This window comes from Magnolia sinica, chromosome 4 (assembly GCF_029962835.1).
Source record: "Magnolia sinica isolate HGM2019 chromosome 4, MsV1, whole genome shotgun sequence".
Classification (NCBI taxonomy): domain Eukaryota; kingdom Viridiplantae; phylum Streptophyta; class Magnoliopsida; order Magnoliales; family Magnoliaceae; genus Magnolia; species Magnolia sinica.
In genome coordinates, this window is record NC_080576.1 from 96,360,281 (window position 1) to 96,382,968 (window position 22,688).

A 22,688-nucleotide genomic window follows, 5' to 3' on the forward strand; every position below is an offset into this window, starting at 1 on the left:
ATTGTGGTTTATGCCTTTTATCCACGCTGTCCATCTATCTTACCGGATAGTTTTAGTGCATGAGCCCAAAATTAATGCATATTGAAAGCTCAATTGGACCACACCACATAAAACAATGTGAATTAAATGCCTATCATTAAAAACTTCTCAAATGGCACATAAGTTTTGGATGAAGCTGATATTTGTATTTACCTTTTATCATCTCTGCCTGATCTAATGAACAAACTGGACAACAAATAAACATCACTGTGGGCCCTTAGAAGGTTTCAACAATGGACATCATTATTCCTACTGTTTTTTGTGTTGTGGTCCACTTGAGATTTGAGTATGCTTCAATTCTAGGCTCATGTCTTATAATGTTATGGAAAAATGGATGGACAGCTTGGATAAGTCACACACATACATTGCGGGTTCCGAAGAGCACGGAAACCGCTTCCGATGTACAACGCATACATGGACGTGAGCCCAACGGTCAGGCTTACACACCCACCTCTCTGGGGACGCAGATTACGTCCCCGGTCTCCAGCTGCGAACAGTCAGGAGCTTTGAGCGGCCACCGTGATGTATGGTTTTTATCCACACCGTCCATCCATTTTTTCGTATCATTTTAGATAAAACTCAAAAATGAGGCAGATCCAAGGCTCAAGTGGACCACACCAAGATGATAATGATTGTCACCCTTGAAACTTTTTCAAGACCCGAAACTTTATTTTTCATTCAACCTATTCATAAAGTTACTGACCTGGATGAAAAGAAAACACAAATATCAGCTCCATCATCCAAAACGTCTGTGGCTCCCAAGACGTTTTCAACGGTAAGAGTTTAATCCCCACTGTGTAGTCCACTTGAGCCTCGGATCTAACTCATTTTTATGCTTCTACCCTAAAATGATACGAAAAAGTGAATGGACGGTGTGGATAAGACCCATACATCACGGTGCCTGTCCATTCGCAGCTGGAGACGGGCGGGGGTAGGATGCAATCCACGTCCGTCTCTGGTTCCGGGTCCCAACCAAGCCACGCCCTAAAACAGTCTTCTAACAGTCTTCTCACAGACATCACAGCGTCCTGGAGTGGCTTTTCTCATCGTTTCAGCTATGGACGGAGGAACTTCGACAGACGGGGGAGAACCCAAGGCCTCCGCTCATCTAAAACCAGAGGAGCTGGTTGCCAAAGCAATAGCTCCCGTCAAGAGGGAATATCTTCGTCCTCCGCCTCTCCGCCCTTGTTCTTCTTCTCTACCGTCCGACGAGAAGGACGGAACCGCATCCAACAATGACAAATCTTCTTCAACTGCCGTCGTAGTAAAAGAGAAGAAGTCCAAGAGGCAGTTGAAGAGAGAGCGCCAACAGGTTAGATTTTCAACGGCCATCCCTCTGGCCGTGTTTGTTCAGCTCACAAGTTTTTTGGGAAAATCTATAAGATTAGAACTTTCAAAATCACGAATTATTTCTTTTTACAGTTTCCCCCGAAATTGGAAATTATCCAGCGACTGTTTTCACGACAATGTGGTGCAAACGTTTGTTGTGGGCCCCACTGTCATGCGTTGATGAAATCCACTCCGATCATTGGACATGCCCTCCCTCATTTTTTCTATGCCCCCAACATCAGGTCAATCCATGACTCAGATGGGTCACACCAGCAAAGCGTTGAGAGCGGACGCCCACCCTTGATTCTCATAGAGGACCCACCATGTTGTGTATATGCCATCCAATTCATTGATATGAAACATCTGCCCCAGATGGCATACCTAAAAAATAAGGCCATTACGAGATTTGGGTGTGCCCCAGCGAGAATCAAGGGTGGTTGTCTCTTTCCAACTGTTCCTCCTTGTGTGGCCCACCTGAGTAATTGATTGCACTAATTTCTGGGCCCATTGACAAATGAGGGAAGGCGTGCATGATGGTCAGAGTGGATGTCATCAACACGTCATGGTGGGGCCCACAACAACCTTTTGCGCCACATTGTGGTGAAGATGTTTGCATTGGATCATTTCCAAGTGGACACGATTTTGTGCATTTAGCTATTCATTTATTGGTTTTAGTTTTGTTACTAACACAATTTTAAAGTATCATAATTCAAAGTGAAAAAATGGTGGCTTTAATCTCTATAGTACTGTGATTGTTCATCCTCAATATCCGGTTTATGTAACTAGCGGGACCCTGGGCAATGCCAGGGGAAAATGAAGAAAATGAGAAAGAGACATTTCTTTTCCCATAAAAGAGTCACGTATATGGGCCCCACCTTGAAGATCCACTTGTCAGGCTGTACACTATCAAAACAATGGGCAGCTCTTGCTATGTCAATCAAGGTTTTAAATTGGTAGATATGGCCGTATAATCACCCCGTGTCACCCTTGTATCAGGCTATTTGGAGCCGACATGCCCCAATGCAGCCGTATTGTTCATGGGTGATGCTGATAGGCGTGTCGCAATATGTACCGGTTTCAGACGACACTTTAAACCTTGATGTCAATGCATGTTTGGGCCTCACCCAGTTAGTGGATCGGCCTGATTTCAATGCCAAATGAACATCATTTGGGGGTTTTAGATGACACGATATCCGATACCTGTGACGTGTTTGGGCCCCTGCTGTGAAGATGGCATTGTTTGAATATCAAGTCAATCCAATAATCAGGTGGGACATAATATCAGACTGACGGACATAATCCATAGCCACATATGCAAAATTGTGGCAGACATAATCCAAGTGTTAGCATGGCAGATTCCTAGAAATTAAGTGTGTCCAGCTAGCACTGCTTCTTTGGCACTGCAACACCGCTTTGTTTCGACATGTTTTTTATTTCCTTGTTTATGAACATTTGTATACGCAGCCTCTCACCGAAAAAAGAAAAAAAAAAAAAAATAAAAATACTTGTATACTCAGCTGATTAGCAATTCTGGAACTTCCAATGACGTGTTTGTTTTGTATTGAATGTGCAAATGTCCTCTTAGCTTGGAATTTCGGGATTGCCTATTCTAGATTGTGTGAAGTTATTAATTATGAGAGGTGCTCTGATTCCTCAGGAACAAAAATCTGTGCTAAATATTTGTCCTGAGATAGCAAAGACTGGAAATGTCAATGCTTGTTGTTATGATGGGAAATGCCGTTTCAGCCATGACTTGGAAGCCTTCCTTGCTCAGGTGTGGTGTTTCATATCCTTATTTTGTTGCAAATGGTTTTCATCTTAGCTTCTGTTAGTTTCCTTGCAAAGTCATGTCTAGTATGTCTTATGGTCACAACGGATTGGCTCTCAACATGCAGAAACCGGCAGATATACAAGGAGATTGTCCTTTTAATTCCAAAGAGTCATGTCCTTATGGGATGGCATGTAGATTTTCTGGTACACATAAAACTAGTATTGCCACAGAAACTTCGAACGTTCAGAAGAAAATCTCTGAAATGAACGGGCTGAACAAAGATGTGCAGAAACTCTTATGGAAGAATAAAATGAGTTTTCCTCGGGCAGATGCTGAGCTCAAACGCCTTGGGCTTTCGGTAAGCACTGTCACCAGAATTCTTTTCAGCTTAGAAGTTCTTTTGATGCTCATGCTATGGAATAAAACACATCAGCATACTATTTCTGATAATTCATCTGACAAGTTCTCTTTCATTGTTTCTAAGCTTTTCTTTGAGATGTTTTAGTTTATTGTGTACTTTTCTTATTAATCTTCTGTATTTGAAGCCGCGTATCTTTGGATTCTAATCTGTTCCATCTGTTGATGTTCCCCATTTTATCTAATCATGTCGAGGCTTGTAAGAATTGGTTCCTGGTTTCTTTGCAAAACTGCCAGTCTGACACCCTCTGGATAATGGCTTCTGAAACTTTTTCAGTAATATGGCCAGACAGTGCTAAAATAAGTCTATCTGGGATGTTGCTGCTGACTTTTCTCCTTTGGCGCAATTCTTGATTTCCTCTGCTGATTCTGTGGGAGAATTCTTACTTGTATAAGCTACTCTGTTTCTTTTGTTGGAGTTCTATCAAGGAATTTGGATGAGCTTTGAGCGGCTCTGAAGATTATTAATTCTGGTTGTAGGTGAAGGACAATGCAAAGGCAAGAAAGGTAGACGTTGATCAGGAGGAAGGTAGTCGAGTGATTCCAAACGGATTGGATGCTCAACAAAAGGATGATAACAGCAAAATGACCTGTGACTGTGTTAATGAAGTAGAAGACTTTGCAGATAGCAGCACGGGAAAGGATTCTGTGGATGATACTTCTGCTATTGACGATACTCGACCTTTGAAGAAGGCAAGGAATACAGTTGATGAAAAAAGCTGCTCCAGTCAAATGGATAATGGTGAGTGAATTTTCCAGTAGGACGTATTTTGTAAGTTGTGTTAATTCTTGCCCCTCTTCTATGCATTCATGCAACATAGCTCAGATAGAATGGTTTTTTTCTGTAGGAGTAAATATACATGCTTGGCCAAATACTTTCTTGGCCTAATAAACCTGCATGTGGGGTCCACCTTTTGGTGATCCAAGCTGTTCAGAGAGTGGGCATTTGGTGAGAGAACTACCCCCAAAAACTTCTTCATTGGATGATCCTAACTGTATGATTCGCCCCTCAAATGTGGTCAGTGGTTGTACTTGCCTATTTTCATCAGGCAGTGAAGATAATCTGATAGGGGAGATATTGAGGCATGGTGCATCCAATGGTGCGCCAGATCAATAGCACAACAGGTTACTGAAATGTGGGCCCTACTGCCACAACTTGGTTGGACGAAACGATGCCATTTCTTTCAATTGAGCATTTGCGATAAGATACCTCTTCTGTGTATGCAACTATTTTAGACTTCAAGTTGTTGATCAGATGGACCATAATCATTCAGGAATTACACCCCCAGAAAGAGAATTGGAAGCTGCACGGACTGAACCTCTGGACATAACTACTGATCCTTCTTGCTCACCAGAATTTGTTTCGAGTCTAAAATTAAATGCACGTGAAAAGAAGATCATTGATTTCAGAGGGAAGCTGTATTTGGCGCCTCTGACTACAGTCGGGAATCTTCCTTTCAGGAGGGTTTGCAAGTTCTTAGGAGCTGATATCACTTGCGGTGAGATGGCTATGTGTACAAATCTCCTGCAGGTTTGTATATAATTTGTGCCATTCCATTTTCTTATTCAGCAATAAGGAATTTGCCTGCTTTTTGCAAAATGAATTATTTGGAGAAGTAAAGGGGTGCATAAATCAGTTACCTTGTTATCTTTTCATTCTTCTGTGACGTTGCTGTACATAACATCAGCTCAATATGCGATTAACATCATTGTTGATCATAAAAGTAGGATATGCATGGTTTTTTTTCTTTGGAAAGAAGTATACACATGGTTTGGTGCCAAACTTTTTAAGCTAACTTATTTTCAAGTGGTTGCATAGTTCACAGGACCGATCTCACACAACTCTAGCACAAGTATTTGCGCGTCACTCTTGAAAAGTAGATTTGGACAACAAACCATTCCTTAATTGGCAAAGGGGATGAGTTGACTTGTTTTGATTTGTTTGGGTTAGGAACATTCACCTTCGGCATGTTTTTGTGATTTGCAAAATGCAACAATTATTTTTCTCTAAGACAGTCCCCTATCCTTTGTTGCGCTTTAAATAAGGTATATACTGTTGTTAGAATCAGTGTTTGTAATATTGATACTATTGGCCGATATTATCGGTATCGCAGTCCAACGACACGATATCCTTCGAAAGAGACCAAGAAAGTAAAAAAATTTTACGCGGACGGCATCATGATCAGAAAAAATTTAAAAAAAAAACAAGAAACTGGATTTCAGTACCTATACAAGAGATCGTCATCATCGAAAGCTTCCATTTGGTGGGCCATTCCAATCGAAGCTTCTTTCGTAGGCTAGTGCAAGCAAAATCTTTGATTTGAGAGAGAAATCCGTCAAAATCCGAAGAAATCTGGGTATTTGTCGACATTGGGGGAAATCCTCGTTGAAATCTGGAGAATCTTTGCCGGAATTTGAAGATTTGAGAAATTTTTGGGGCCGGAACCCTCTCTGCGTAGCAAAAAAAGGGCGTCCGGACCTTTTTTTGGAAAAGAGTGGTGTACTGCACACCACCGATTGGTGTGTTGACGTCGTCACCGAGTTCTGTGGGTCCCATCATGAGGTATGTGTTATATCCAAACCGTTCGTCCATTTGGCGAGCTCGTCGTAAGGCTTGAGCCAAAAAATAAGACGGATCCAAAGATCAAGTGGACCACACTGAAAACAACAGTGGAAGATTGAACGTCTACCATTGAAACCCTTTTGGGGTCACAAAAGTTTTGGATCGATATGATATTTGTTTTTCCTCCTCATCCAGATTTGTGTGACCTAATGAATGGATTGGATGAAAAATAAACGTTCTGGCGGGTGTTATGATAGGCCCTACAAATGTTTTAACGGTGAGAATCAGTCCTCACTGCTATTAGTGGTGTGGTCCACTTGAGCTTTGGATATTACTCATTTGATATAAAATGATCTCTCCAAATGCATGAACGGTATAGATATAATAAATACATTACTGTGGGGCCCATTTAACTTTGAACCGTTCAGACAACTTGAGTGGGAGGAGCGTCTACGACGGACGCGGATTTCCCGCGAAAGACTTTCGCAGGAAGTTCCTGCACTTGGAACCCAAGCAGGGCCCATTGTGATGTTTGTTAGAAATCATATCCGTCCATCCGTTTTGTGAGTTTATTTTAGGACATGATGCCAAAAATGAACTGTTTCCAAAGCTCAAGTGGGCCGAAAACGTGATAATTGAATGTCTACAGTTGAAATATTTATGGGCCATGAAAGTTTTGAATCATGCTAATATTTGTGATTTTAGTTCATCCCTGTAGGAATGAAGTTATTAACGGTATGGATGGCATGTAAACATCACTATCAAACCCAGTTAGGTTTCAATGGTAGGAACTTTCCTAACCACATTTTCCTTTAGCACGGCCCACTTGAGTTTTATATATGGTTCATTTTTGGCATAGTCCTGAAATGAACTCATAAAATTGATGGAAGGGGAGGATTTCTCACAAACATCACAGTGGGCCCCATCTGGGTTCCCAGCGCAGGAACTTCCTGCTAAAGGCTTTCGCAGGAAATCTGCGTCCGTCTGGGTGGGAAGCTGATGACGTACTGAGTAAACTCTGTAGGGCCACTATAATTCATGTATTTTATCCGCTCTGTCCATCCATTTTACCATATAATTTTATGATTTTAGCCCAAAAAGTGAAGCATATCCAAAGTTCAAGTGACCCACTAATGGTCAATCACCATTGTTTCCTATGATATGGTCTACCTGATTATTGGATCTGCTTAATTTTTTGCATAATGTCCTAAAATGATATAGAAAAACAGATGGACGGGGTGGATACTGGATATAGTTGTCTTAGTTCAATCGGACAACGCATAGCTTAGGACCCTCTACAAAGGAAACCTATTATGTGCCATTCTTTTATGAGATTTTATGATTTAATAGTGTGTATGGAGGTCTTTTTTAATAATCCCTGAAGTTTCATTGAAAAATTCAACTATTTTCCCAATGTTTCCCCATGTTTCCCAAAAAGTGCGATAAATTATGTGATACAAACGATATATCCCATGCGATAACCGATGCATATCTGTATCCCAAGGGTGCGATACATTGCGCGATACCGATATTTCGAACACTGGTTAGAATTCATGTCTCTTGGTATAACTTTTGACTCTTCAAGTCTTGAACAAATGAACATGCCAAACATGCATAAAGAGTTTCTAGTGGCACAAGCAAATAATATCCTCTAGTATTCTAATGGGACAACTTGTCAGAAGTTGAAAGAATTGTAACTAGGATATGTTACCACCAATTAGAAGATAAAATCCTCCGAGCCACAAAATTGATGATCTCTTCACTTGTGGTGGAAAATAGAATAAATTGAATGAAAAAAGGATAAATATGTGGAATCACACTGCAAAGGAAACCCTATGGAGTCTCACTAAAGGGACCTGGAGGAATTGCTCCCCTACATTCTAGAAAAATTGTCTCCTAGGCTATAATCTCATCTATCAAACTAAGAAAACAACTTTCATTTGATATTCAAACTATTCAAGTGTATGTTTAAAAAATTGGCGCAATTGGCTATATATGCATGTATCTATGCTTAGATCCACCTTAGGAAGTTTCTATATAGAAACTTGTTTTCAAGATCTTTTATCTAATCTCCTATTGGTCTCGTTTTGAGTTGTAAAACAACCTGATTAAGCCTTTCCAATACCTAATCTAGTAGATCTTGGAGATTTATTTAAGCTGTGAGATCCCATTCCAGTTGCTCATAGATGCCTCATCTTTCTCAACATGTAATCCTTTGTTGATTGAGTGGTGTGTTTGCCCTCCCTTTTCTATTGCGTATTGTAGGGCCTTCATCCATGAAGCGAAGAAAGAGGAATAGGAGCGGCATGTTGTCCTCTCCCAGCCCTGTAATTCATTGGTGTAGTTCCATGGCACCGAAAATGTATCAGCTCGCAAGTGATTCATTGAAGTGACAAAACCTTGAAAGCCACTTTCTCAAGTGTAAGTAGTGGGATGTTCTGTCAATTGGGGAAGGTTTTTGGTGACACCACTTGGAGATATCAAAAGTCATAATCTTTAATGCAGATTTTTAGTTATGGAGATTTCTATATATATATTTTTTTCTTTTTCTTTATTTTATCTTAGCTTGTTAAGTTAGACAAGTCACAAAAAATGCATAAAATCAATGTTTCCCATATTGTTATATTGCTTAATGTATCACACCTTTGGGATACAGATATATCGGTTATTGCATGGGATATATCGGTTGTATCGCGTAATGTATCGCTCTTGTTGGGAAACATGCGGTAGTGATGGGAAATTGATTGAATTTATCAAAGAAACTTTAGGAATTGTTAAAAAAGACATCAATACACACTTAGAAATCAAAACAGTACAAAAAACAAGTGCACATAATACCTTTCCTTTGTATGGGATCCTAATCTATGCACTGTCTGACTGAACTGATGCATGTATACTCAAAGTTTATTCGTAAAATTTGTAAATGTAAGAAGACATGAATGGAAACACAAGCAATATATTCAAAAGCAAAAGTAGAAGTAGAAAACTAGAAATATACCTGTGAATAATGTGTGTAGCTGTGGCTCAGACTCACATAGAGCTGTGCGGTGGCTCAAAATCATCATCTCCATCTCGACGGGGCTGGGCATAGTACCGTTGCTTCACAAACCAACAATACTATGCGCATGTCAAAGTAGAAAGATACTAGTAAAGATACTCTCTAATATGATGCTAGCACTCATCCTCATTGATTTGAGAAAATTTCCCAATTTTCTACAAATGAACCCATCTTCCCCCAAATCCCAAAATTAGAGTGTATGTGATGATAATTTTATCAAACATTCTTTAATACTTTGAAAAGGGGGCCAATTTCCTGCTGATCGAAGTGAAATTTCCAAAAAAAAATATTTTTTAACATTTAAAATTAATTTTTAAGTAAAAAATAGAAAATTTCCCAAAAAATCTGTAAATTATCAAGAATCATTAGATCATATTACATACATACTTGATTTTGTGTTTGGACACAAATTGCAACCGATTTGTGAGAATTGGAAAATTTCTATTTTCCCAATTTTCCGCAGCTCGGCCCGCTCCAAATCCATGATTTTTCATGCAAAACATGAAGAGTCATGAATTTGTAACCATTCGACACTGATTTAATATGATTTACAGAAAAAAGGGATTGAAAATCGAAAATGCTCAGTAGATTGAACAATTGGGATATATCGGCACTACCTGTGTTTCTTATCACACAAGTGGTATACAAGATATATCGTGGGATATATCAGCCGATTTCGTCAATACTGAAAACATTGCATATACTAAATAGGGGTGGAGTATATTTGTTGTTATTGGAACTCAATATCGTACTTGCATTTGATGTCTAAAGCTAAGTTTTTAATAAGTTGTGTGTTTGAAGGAGTTTTGAATGTAATTAAATCAAATCTTGTAAGTTGCAACTGCATCTCTTTAGTGCAAGATAAACTTTGAATCCTTCTCATCCCCATACCATGGGAAATATTTGAATTCATCTCAAATTCAATCAGATTCTTAACCTTGTCTTTAGCAACATCATAGTGGTCCAACTCTAGCTGTTTAAGTGTAACTTTATGGGGCCCATCTTGAACTCCCCATAGATGACTACGCAAGTGCTTCCTTTACCAATTTTTGTCTCAGTTGCAAAGAGATCGTGATGGGGACATCACGCGCACACGCGTACTCACGTCGGCCCCCCTACACAAGTACGCCAGAAGAAGGAAGGCCCTACCGTCGATCTGGATCGATGACGACGTCCAGGGAGGGCCTCCTAGCTAGAAGACGAAGTTTTGATTCAAAAGAGTGGGCCCGTTAGTCAAGAAAAGCCCATCATGGGATCTCATGATCATGGCCCACTAGTCAGATTGATTTCATATTTTAGGTTTTGTTTATTAATGTTATTTAGAACATCATGGACGCCTTAGATTTCTTTGATTAGTTTTTATTTTGGTTTACTTCATCACCAAGTAATAGGTTGCGCACATGACGCGAGTTTTGGGGTATATGGTTTTCTTATAAATCGGCACCCCTTGCGGCTTTTTTTCATTCATCGAAGATTAATAAAAATTCTGCGTTTTCCTACTCTTTGAGTTGTGAAGCCTAATTGGGTGCGAAGCCTTTCCTTCATCGAATGGTTAACTACCGTGGTGCGAAGTCACATCTATCCCGATTCTTCCCCATCCATCGCCATCTCTACTACCCATCTTCTACCATCCCGTTTTCTTGTCTCACCCTATCATCTACAGTTTGAATCAATCATCTATGGCAATAATTCTCCTCCCCAAAGTAGAATTTTAGAATCTGGCCCTACAGGAGGGCTGAAACTTCGGCGGAGCACCACGCACAAACCGCACATCGGATCGAGCTGAGAGTTGGGGGTTTTGGAGTCCATCCCTGGCCGTCCAGGGCCAAGGTGGCATTTTTCTAAATAGTGGGCCCCATACACGTGCGGTCGAGATCACACGCATGTTCGTCTGAGCCATTGTTGTTGTCCACGCGTGCAGTACTTCTCTGGTTCGTCTCTCTCCTCTCTTTCACTCCGCTTTCACCCAAAATCCATAAACCTAACCCTAAATTACTTAAATCTTTAATTTTATGCCCATTTTCTTACCCAAGGGTTCCTTTATTTGAAATTGGTGAATCCCTTGGATTAGGGACTGATTACTACGCATGTGTGGATGATTATTTCTTATCTTTAAGTATCGTTTGGTTCATAATTTTTATTGATCCAGCCCTATCATGTGTAGGCCTGGACCTGCATAGATTCCCCTTAATTGAATATTTGGACTTTCATGTGGGATATGGAATTTGTCTAATTGTTTCTGAACTAACGTGATCTTAAGCCTGAAATCTCGCATATCGTATTTAATTTTCATGTCCTGCATCAGATCGAGTACCAGATATACCCCATCCTCACAGTCTTTCCTATGCCTTAACAATAAAATACTCATCACATTTTTCTTTCATGTTCTCATTTTTAAATGACGTTGTTTGTTTTATCTATTATCAATATTATCAATGAGACTAAGAGTTGTATCTTTCTTACTAGTTTAAACAAAAGTAGAGAAAATGAAATTGGATATTATAAAAACAAATAGAGTACCATGAGTGAGAATGCCAATAATATTTGTATAAAGTTCTATGATCAGAATATATGGAATGCAAATTTTGGTAACTGCAGAAAATAAGGAGAGGAGAAGAGGGAGGACTTCTATCTTCCTCCTCTAGGTTCCTTTATTTATAATGATAATCGGTTATAAGAGATAAGCGAAAATAAATGCTAATAGAATAAAAAATACACCATTATCAATATGGTGTACCACAGGACGCCTGGTTATATTTGCACTCACACAAACATGCTATAATGCACATACATCGAAGATTGTATAGTATTATAACATGAAATGGGAAAACTGATGATGGATTGAAGATGGTTGATTGAGATTATGAGCACGGGTGCTGTTTGTAGATACGGGAATTGCAGGTTGCGATCGATAGGTTTTGAGATGGCCATTGATCATGGCTAACGGCGGTTTTAGAAGCAATAATGGTGTTGGGCGCTGGAGATGGTGATGGGAGGTAGATCAGATCGGTGTTGCAGTATGGTGGGTAGATGAAGATGGTGTTGGAACTGATGAAGATTGTGTGCCGGATCTGATGTAGATGGTGTCAGAACTAGTGATGGCAGTTGGATTGTAGATGGATTCAGAACACGATCCATATCTAGGAATGGGTTTGGAGATCGGGACAATGATCGGAGACTGATGGTCTTTGCAAAGGGCTTCAACAGTGATGGAGATTGGCAGTGGTGGTTGTTGTGCTGGATGACAATTTTGATGCATCTGGCTGTTGGTGACAAAGAGGACGGTGGGTGTGATAGTGGTTATGATTGGGAGCCAGTAGTCCGGTGAATCAGAGATGAGCTCTAGGCAGGGAACAGATCTGGATCATTAGATCTAGCCGGATGGCGATTCTAAGGTGCGGGATTGATGGTGTTTCGTCGGATTTGTGGGATTTCCGATGCAGTGGCTGCTGGATATGAATGAATGGGTCAGAGATGCAGAGATGCGGGTGAACAAATCGGAGTAGTGGCTTGAGAGAGGTAGCAACAAATTGGATGAATGAAGGAACAGGTGCAGGTGTGAAGATGATAATGATAGATGATTAGATTCTGACTACGCAGAGTGGACTCAAAGTGCTGGTTCTGACAGGATTGTCGGTTGTAGCAGAGATGGTGGATGATCAGTGATGATGATGGGTAATGATGAATGATTGGAAGGGGAGTGGACATTGTATGATTATGATGGGTGTAAATCTATCTCCTTCATCGTAAAGGGTCTAATAGAGAAAGGTATGGATGGTGGACTCTCAAAACAGAAAAGAATAATTAGCCAAGTGGCTCTGATATCACGTAGAAAATAAGGAGAGAAGATAAGAGAGAGGATCTCTATCTATGTCCCCTCTAGGTTCCTTTATTTATAATGTTACAAGAGATAAAAAGAAATGCTAATGAAATATAAAAGATACATCATTATCTCCAAAGATATGATGTACCACGGGACGACTGTTTATATTTCCATTCTCACACTCAAATATACTGCAACAACCTACACTAAAGACTGTATACGCTACAATAAGTCAATAACCATAGGAGTGGAAATCAGGGAGTAGTTAAAATTACTAAGTAACTCAAATGACAAATTTTTTTTTTTTTGGAAGGATGATGCATTTATTTTATTAAAGAACTGCTTGTAGAGTTACAAGACAACAAGCAATTCATCAAAACAAGAACATAATTACAATCCCAAAATAGAATGCACAACACGAATATCCACAACACAAGATCCAGCTGCCCATTCTATAGCATCCCTCCTTACTTTCTAAACAGATTCTTCCCAAGGCCCCCACTTGTTATGGAAGCACCATGAGTTGTTAATGCATGGGCATTTTCGCACTGGGCTCGAGTGGGGTTGCCTGTGAGATGCAGGGGCACACTCGGGGTGGGCGGCCCGTGTGAGGTGGGCCCCACCCGTGTGAGGCGGGCCCCACCCGTGTGAGGCGGGTGGCTCGTGTGAGGCGGTAGTACCCATATGATTTGGGGCCCACGATGGGGTTTCGACTGAGGTCCTAACCCATGAGATGTGGGGCCTGGGCTATGAGATAAGGGATTGATTCGCCATGCTCTAATAGTTTGAGCTTTTAGAGCAAGTGGTTAATTGTCCTGCATCAAATTGATATCAGAGCGGGAGGTCTCGTGTTTGAGACTCCTTACTAGCGGTGATTAATGTAGGGGTATTTTCACACCGGGCTCAATTGGGGTTGCTTGTGGGATGTAGGGGCACACTCGGGGTGGGCGGCCCATGTTAGGCGGGCCCCACCCGTGTGAGGTGGTACCCATGTGATTTGGGGCCCACGAGGGGTGTTCGACCGAGGTCCTAACCCATGAGATGTGGGGCCTGGGCTATGAGATAAAGGGATTGATTCCTCATGCTCTAATAGTGCGAGCTTTTAGAGCAAGTGGTTAATTGTCCTGCATTAGTTGTGTTCCCCCCAAACATTCCAAAGTACCACAAGTTGACACATGCACCAAAGGACCCAATTGTCCTTAAGTAGCTGGACATCACGCCACATCTAGAATAGCTCATCTATTGAGGAGGGCATCACCCAAGCTATGCCGAAAGATTTGAATAAATGAGACCACATTTGTTGTGTAAGGGTGCAGTGAATGAATATATGGTCAATCATCTCAGTGTCTTTCATGCACAAAAGGCAAATATTGGGAAGAATCATTTTTCTCTTATGTAGGTTGTTGATGGTAAGAATGCGCTTCCTCCCCACCAACCATGCAAAAGATGCAACCTTAGGGGGAGCCCCATAAAACCAAAAGCCGTGGAAATGTTCACCCCTTCACAAATTCTTGGAAGGCCGGATTTTTTGCTAGGAGTTGACCGAGAATGCACCCCAGGGAGAGGCATTCCAAACTAAGCAATTCGGGGAACTCGGAGATGGTGGATATTGTGAAACTGCGCCATTTGCCTTGCGAAATCCTCCACCTCATTGTCATATAAGGACTTGTAGCATGGGGGACACCAAACCCCTCTTCCCCGTCCGAAGAGATACAACTAGCCATGGAAATATTCTTTGAAGGAGATAAACTTTCCAAAGATGGAAAGTCCAGCTCCGAGGTCTATCACTTCAACCATGGATCCTCTCAGAATCAAATCCAATTGCCGTTCTAAGAGCGAAGACAACCTGGATTTTACCAAAGGAGCCACTGATATAATGACTTTCTAGATTCCCGATATGTGGTAACAAAAAGATATCCCGATCTCCCACCCCACCTCTTCTAGACTGTATTTGGGTGTAATACCTTTCCTCCATAGGCTTCCTTCTTTGGAGCTAGACCTCCATTGCCATTTGCCAAGCAAAGCCTTATTCATAGATTCCAAAACTCTAATACCCACATCTCCCAGGAATCATGACTTGCAAACTTCTTCCCACTTGAGGAGATGAAACTTATGTTTGTTTTTAGTTCCTTGCCATAAAAAATCCCTCCACAGTTTGTCTAATCTATCCAAAACATATTTTGGGCACTTGTATAAGGATATGAAGTAAACGAGAAGATTAGAAAGGGCTGCCTTGATAAGAGTAATATGCCACGCCATTGGCAAATGCCTCCTTTTCCATTTCGATGATTTCCATTCGAACTTTTCTATCACTCTACTCCATAAGTTCTTAGGAGTGCCCAAACATAGAGGAAGGCCCAAATAGGTGGAGAGGAAAGCACCAACACCACGCCCAAATATTCTCGCATAGCGTGTTACCTCTTCCTTAGCCCGATGCCAAGCATCTTGCTCTTCTGAGTATTAATCTTAAGCCCCGAAACTTCTTCAAAGAAACCTAAAATCTTCCAAGTTATCTACCATGGCCTCATCCACATCAAAAAATAATAATGTGTCATCTGCAAATTGTAGATGGGTAATTCTAGCCTCATTCCTCGACCAAGGTGTCCCGTATCGGTATCGGTTGGCGTAACGGTGCCCTCCGAAACCGATACGGATACGGGGGCGTAACGGTGATACAGGGGTGTAATGGCCCGTAACGGTGCAAATTTTTTTTTTTTACCAAAAAAATATGAAAAAATATGGATTAAATCCGAAATATTCTAAGCATTCCAAATATGCATTCATTTATAAATTGGAACATGTTTATAGTGGTGTAACGGTCCACTCTTTGGTAAGAAGTTGTATCGGACTGTCTGATTAATTTTTTAACCAGGTAATTTGAATTTGAGTACAAAATTAAAATATTTAATTTTTTAAATATGTAATTTATATACTTAACAACTTGATATCATTTCTCCCAATAGTTCTTTAAAAAAATGAAATTAAATTTAGGTAGATGGCGTTGCCAATTTGGGGCTGACTTGGAGGACCAATCTATTCTCCAAATCAGCCTCAAATTCATGCCATTTATTGTCATTATCCCACTTATAAATTGGTGGACATTTATTGGATAGTGAATCATAAAAAAAAATAAAAAAATCAAAAGGTCCTATTTTAAAAAAGAAAAGTTCACAAATTAACAATTAAAACTATTCAAATAATTTGATTTTGGCATTGTGAGTTAGCAATTACAGTCCATAATTTAATTGTCAAATTTCAAGTTAATATATGTCTCGTGTACAATTTTTTAAAGCTTGAATTATGAGGGACTCGGATGTAAAGTGCAGCACACGTGTCAAAGTTTTTTGGGCCTAACCCGTGATGAATGTGTTATATCTACACCATCCATCCATTTTGCCAAATAATTTTAGGACATGAGCCCAAAAATGAGGCACATCCAAAGCTCAGGTAGATTGCACCATAAGAAACAACAATAATTAAACATTCACCGTTAAAAATTTATTGGGGGCTAGAAAAGTTTTAGATCAAGCTGACATGTGTGTTTTCCCTTCATCCACGTCAATGTGACCCAATTAATAAGTTAGATTGAAAATAAACATTACAGTGGGCTTTAAGCAATTTTTAATGGTGGGCATTCTATAATCGTTATTTCCTATGGTGTGGTCCACCTGAGATTTTGATATTACTAATTTTTTGAATCCTGACTTAAAATGACGTGGGGCAAAATGGATGGGCGATATGGGTAAAATATATACATGGGGCCAATAAACATTACCGTGCGCCGGCCCAATAAACATTACCGTGCGCCCTACGAATTAATTGTGAAAATCATTATCTCTACTGCTATTTTTGGCGTGGTCCACATGATCTCTGGATATAATTTATTTTTTGGCTGGTGCTCTAAAATGATCTCTGAAAATAGATGAACGGTGTAGACGTGATAAATACATCACTGTGGAGCCCATATAAGTTTGATCTCCTTTGAACCGTTCGTACAACTCGGAGCTCGAGGAGGGAAACGGATTGGCTACTCCCCCTGACACCAGCCAATGGCTGGTGGTCGGTGCTCCGTGGGATCCACCATGATGTACGTACTTCATCCATGCCGTCCATCTATTTTAAAAGATCATTTTACGATCTGAGAAAAAAAATGAGTTATATCCCAATCTTAAGTGGACCACATTACAGGAAATAATGTTGAATGAGCGTCCACCTTTAAAAAACATTTTGGGGCCATAAAAGTTTTGGATCAAGCTGATTTTTGTTTTTTCACTTCATCTGGGGCTGTATGACCTAATCAACCAATTGGATGTCAAATAAACGGTACAGTGGGCCTTAGGAGGATTTTAATGATGGATGTCCAATTAATATTGTTTTCATGTGGTGTGGTCCACCTGAGACTTATACACCTCTCATTGCTGGGATAAAGTCATAAAATGATCTGTAAAAATGGATGAACGGAAAGGATGAAACACATACATCATGGTGGGGCCCACAGAGCACCAACCACCAGCCACGGGGCTGGTGTCAGGGGGAGTAGCCAATCCGTTCCCCTCGAGGAGTGTCAGCGCTCGTCTTTGTGTGACACGTACCTACAGCTGCTGGAAATTAAAAAAAAAATGGAGAGAGAGGGAAACGAAAAGAAAAAAAGAGGGAAAGAAAGAAAAGAAAAAAAGAGGGAAAGGGGGAAAGAAGAGATTGAGAGAGAGAGAGGAAGAAGAGGAAGAACAGGAAGGAGAGAGAGTGGGAGAGAGAGAGGAAGAAGAAGAAGAACAGGAAGAAGCCGCGAGATGCCGCAGCCGCAGCCGTAGCTGCTCGAGAAGAAGAAGAAGAAGAAGAAGAAGAAAGAGAAGAAGAAGAGAAGAAAGGAAAAAAAGGTAAGGTTTTTTATTTTTTATTTTTTTGTTTTTGTTTTTTTTTTCAGGGCCCGTAACAGCTGTTACGGGTCTGTAACGGCCGTTTCGACCCCGTATCGCGTAACGGGTCCCACCGTTACCGTTACGTATCGGCCGTAACGGCCGATACGTAACCGATTTGGGATACCCTGTCCTCGACCCATGGAAACTTGAAATAAGGCTCACATTTTGGCCTTTGACTAGCATACCTCTCAAGGCTTTCGCGACCGCGACTACTATGAACAAAAAAGGGAAGAGCGGATCCCCTTACCTTAGACCCCTTGAGCCTTTGAAAAAGCCTTTTGTAGAGCCATTAACCAACAACAAGAAAGATGCCGACGATACACATTTTTTGCATCCACTTAATTCATTTGTTGCCACTACATGTTCTTCTCAACATGTATTTGAAAAACTTCCATTCCACGTAGTCATACACCTTTTCTATGTCCAGTTTGCATACCAATCCCTTGGTTCCTTGTGTCTAGTATCAATACACTCGCGAGCAAGCAATGCATTGTCCAAAATTTGTCTATTTGCTACGAACACTCCTTGATTTTCTGCTATGACCGAGGTAGCACCAACCTGAATCTATTAACTAGGACTTTTGCCAGTAGTTTGTAGGGGCTTTCAATAAGACTAATAGGTTGAAAGTGACTCTGCTCCATCTCTCTTAGGGATTAAGGCTTATAGACACCCCACTCAAAATGAGACTAAACTACTATTTAGACTTCGACTGATCTTCTATAAAGTTATCTTTGGGCAATTCGAGGACTGTTGAAAATCTAATTGATCAAAAGGGTAGGACCCTCGACATATCTCGAGAACAACTAATGGACCTGATCGGCAGATCCAAAACCTGACAAATCAAATCCTGGCCGATCATCCAAACTCTCCAGAAACCTTGTTTATGCCTTATTTCGATAAAAGTTGTCTCTGACTGACCCGTAAAGCATCGCAAATCCAAGCGAACCACATATTAAGTGTCCCCGACATCTCCCGAAAGAAACTAACAGATTTGATCGACAAAATAAAACCATAGGCTCACAGTGAGCTGATAGTGACATCATCATCCCTACTTTCATTTTTCGCTCCCACAGGTATCAAGGAACCTATTTTGTCGAACAAAATTGTGCTACATGGACCGTCGGCCTGCCGCAAGATGACGGCCACCTATCACACTTTTCAATTAACCAAGATCTCGATCTCCTTTCCTAGATGCTAAATTCACGAAGAGTGGGCAAGTGTCCACTATTTGCTCACCACGAGCCGATGACCTCATTTTATAAATCCAATGCCACAACCGCCATTTTGAGGACAAAGGGAGCGAGTAGAGATGCATAGAGATAAAGAGGGTTAGTGAGAGAGAAACGTGGGGTGGGTCTTACTCTCCAAAGACTTTGGGGGGGTGTTTGGTGCATGGTATTGGGAAGGATTAGGTGGGATGGGATTCAAAAAACGTAATTATTATATATGGTAGGGATTGTCCCCTGTTACCATGGGATAAGCTTAATTCCATGCCATGTCTATAATACGGTGGTACATTGAATGGATATACCCACCATCATTTGAAACTATTGAGAATAACACATGTGTTATATCCAAACTGTTCATTTGTTTTGTAACCTCATTTTATGGCATGGGCCTAAAAATAAGGTAGATCCAAAACTTATGTGGCCCCAAAGAAGTTTTCAACGGTAGGTATTCAATCCTCGCTACTTTCTATGGTGGGGTCCACTTGAGCTTTAGATCTACCTGATTTTTTGGCCTATGCTCTAAATAGATCTCGAAAAATGGGTGGATGGTGTGGATATAGTCCACACATCATGGTGGGACCTACACAACTTGCTAACATTGAGTGGAATTGGCACCGGACCCAATGCAATTCCATTTGATCTAATTCCAAGCTTTTCCATTCTTCCCAAACATTGAGTGGAATTGGCACGGGACCAAATGCAATTCCATCCCACCTAATCCCATCTAATACCATGCGCCAAACGCCCCCTTGGAGATTTCCTGATTAATGTCGAGGCCTTACCCGACTTAGGATGCTGCCTCCAGGGAAAGCAGTTCACTAAAGAAGCCAGTAAAGTCAAGAGTAGGGTTGGAATCGGGGATATCTGACCATCCATTTTGAACAAAATGGGTGTCTGGTCTCTCTTTTTCCTTCTCACATCTCAATTAAGCTCAGATCACATTCCACTCCACACTTTCTTAATATATCTACATTATCAACTTGCATTTTTATTTACCTTTGTTTGCATCTATTTTTCTTTATTATATTTGCCTACCCGGAGTCATTTGATTATGTGAAGTAAGGCTAAGATCCTTATACTTTTTATTTGCTCGACCCCTCATGGGTTATGTGAAGCATGGCTAGATATGTAATGCTGAAATTTTGCTGAATCCTCCAAAAAAATCATAAAATCCCGTAGAGTAGAGACCACATGTTGTGCGAGCAAAAGTGAGTACCTAACCCTTTCCTCTTCTATGCCCGAGACCCTTAGAATCAACAATTGCAGATCAACCCTAGGGGTCACTTGAGTTGGGGAATTTCACGATTCCGCGACCCATAAGCGACTAACTGGTCATAGATTTTAAGCTCAAATATCTTTTTACGTCTGAGTCAATCTACACCCCGTCTGTGCAATTGATAAGCAGAAGTGAAGGTGACCTCTTACGTGCAAAAGCATTCACAAGGTGATAGAGGAGGGCCCCACCCCCTTAGCAAGCTTGCCCCTATCACCGAATTCTTAAATAAAGTCCACTACATTCTTTTTTATCGTGTCCCAAAACTTGGAAAAAAGGCTATGGGAAAACCATCAGGACCCAGGGCCTTACCTCTACCCAGGGCCTCAATAGCACTCTTGTTCTCTTCTTTCAATATAGGCTTCTCTAGCGACTTCATTTCTACCTCTCAAAGCTGTCGGAAGGGCAAGTTGCCTAGCAATGGCCTCTTCCAACCTTCTTTCTTAAGGAGATTAAAGTAAAACTCCACAATGGCTGAACACATTTAACCTTTTTCTTCTATTCTGTGCTCGTTAACTAAGTTGCTACTGATTTGGTTAGTTCTTTGCCCGTGCACTCGCTATACCATGGAAGAAAGAAGTGTTCCTGTCTCCTTCCTTTAGTCATAAAGCTCTCGATCTCTGCCTCATGATTTCTTCTTCTTCGAGGAACTTAGAATACTCTATTGATAAAGACAATTGCCTATTCTACTCTTCATTAGTTAGATCAGGCCCCTCTTTGATATCCAACTCGTTTATTTTGCGAGTGATGTTTTTAGCACTTTCAGATCGTTTACTAAAACTCCTTCCAAACAGATAATTTTGCTTTGAGAAGTTAAATTTTTTGAGGCAGCCTGAAACCAGCCATTCCAGAAATCTTAAAGGACTGCCACCGGGTTTGAACCAACTCTGCGAAAATTTCCACCTCTAACTATGCTAGCTTGAAGCGAAATGGCTTGGGCCCCCCTAGCTTTCCTCCTCCACTTTCAACAGAATAGGATGATGATCTGAGCATGTTCTCAGCGGACCCTGCGATTTGATTAAAGGGCATTTATCCACCCAATTAGCCGACAACAAAAATCTGCCTAAGAGAACTAGAATTGGAGTCCCCCTTCCATTTGACCAGGTATACTTTGCCCGTCTACGATTTCATTTTGTCTGACCCAATCGTCAAAACCTCTCATGCTTCTCGTTACTCTTCCTTTGTTAGATTTCTCGTGAACAAACCTTGTGACGTTGAAGTCTCCCCCAATGCACCAAGGTAGATTGAAGATTGTTCTAACCAAATTCAGTTCTGCCTAAAACAGGTGTCTTCTGGTCAGAATACACGGCCCATACACAGATGTGAATAACCCTTTAAACTGAGATGATACCTCCTGAATATAATCGACATCGAGAAAGACCCTATTCGTGAACCTTCCGAATACTAGTGGTCTTTGTTCCAAGCCACCACCATTCCCCCTGCTGAGCCCTCAACGTTCAATGCTAACCAACCCTTATTCTTGACTCCCCAAATGGATATGAGAATACTGTCATCAAAAGCCTCCAACTTAGTTTCTTGGAGGGACTAGAGTTAGGATCTGAATTTTATATTTCTTACATACGTCTTTCACCTGCATTCTTTTGTCACGGCTTCCTAGCCCCCTGATAATCCAACAAAGAACCTTCATTGATAACCTATTCAGAATCCCCTGCTCTTCTTGCCATTGCTGTAGTTGCCGGCGTCATAATTCACAAAGCTTTCCAAGCTCAACAGTTTAGTTTCTTGGAGGGACTAAAGTTAGGATCTGAATTTTATATTTCTTACATACGTCTTTCACCTGCATTCTTTTGTCACGGCTTCCTAGCCCCCTGATAATCCAACAAAGAACCTTCATTGATAACCTATTCAGAATCCCCTGCTCTTCTTGCCATTGCTTTAGTTGCCGGCGTCATAATTCACAAAGCTTTCCAAGCTCAACAGTTCCCTCCATCCTCTCGGAAACTTTGGTTTAGTCTTTTGCTCCAAAGCACCTTTTGACTTCCGAATGCTTCCCTTTTACAAATTTAATAAAATCATGCACATCTTCATCCTCTGCTCCAAAGGTCATCCCAATTGACTAAACCCTCGAGCTTCTCGTCTTCTTGTCCTGAGGAACGACGACCTCCATGACAGTACCGAAATGGCAAAATTTCAATAGAAATTATTCACTTGCCAATTTGCCATCCTTTCAGGAAGCTGTCTACGAAGATTGTCGAGAAATTCCTCAAGGCACAGCCCTGGATTTTTGCCCTCGATTTCTTCTTGTT

General features: G+C 40.9%; 1 protein-coding gene across 4 annotated transcripts in view; it reads left to right on the forward strand.

Annotated features, from left to right (window-relative positions):
* Nucleotides 1-960: 960 nt before the first annotated feature.
* The window catches only part of LOC131243433 (tRNA-dihydrouridine(47) synthase [NAD(P)(+)]-like), a 58,854-nt gene continuing 37,126 nt past the window's right edge, over nucleotides 961-22,688 (forward strand). For 2 of the 4 annotated variants that reach the window (XM_058242799.1, XM_058242800.1), the window contains exons 1-5: nucleotides 963-1,351; nucleotides 3,026-3,142; nucleotides 3,264-3,497; nucleotides 4,037-4,298; nucleotides 4,831-5,087. In XM_058242799.1, the coding sequence (XP_058098782.1) occupies nucleotides 1,097-1,351; nucleotides 3,026-3,142; nucleotides 3,264-3,497; nucleotides 4,037-4,298; nucleotides 4,831-5,087 (1,125 nt within the window). In that variant the 5' untranslated portion in view covers nucleotides 963-1,096. Of the gene's footprint in view, nucleotides 1,352-3,025; nucleotides 3,143-3,263; nucleotides 3,498-4,036; nucleotides 4,299-4,830; nucleotides 5,088-22,688 lie in introns of all 4 variants that reach the window. The other 2 variants (XM_058242801.1, XM_058242798.1) reach the window with 2 other exon arrangements.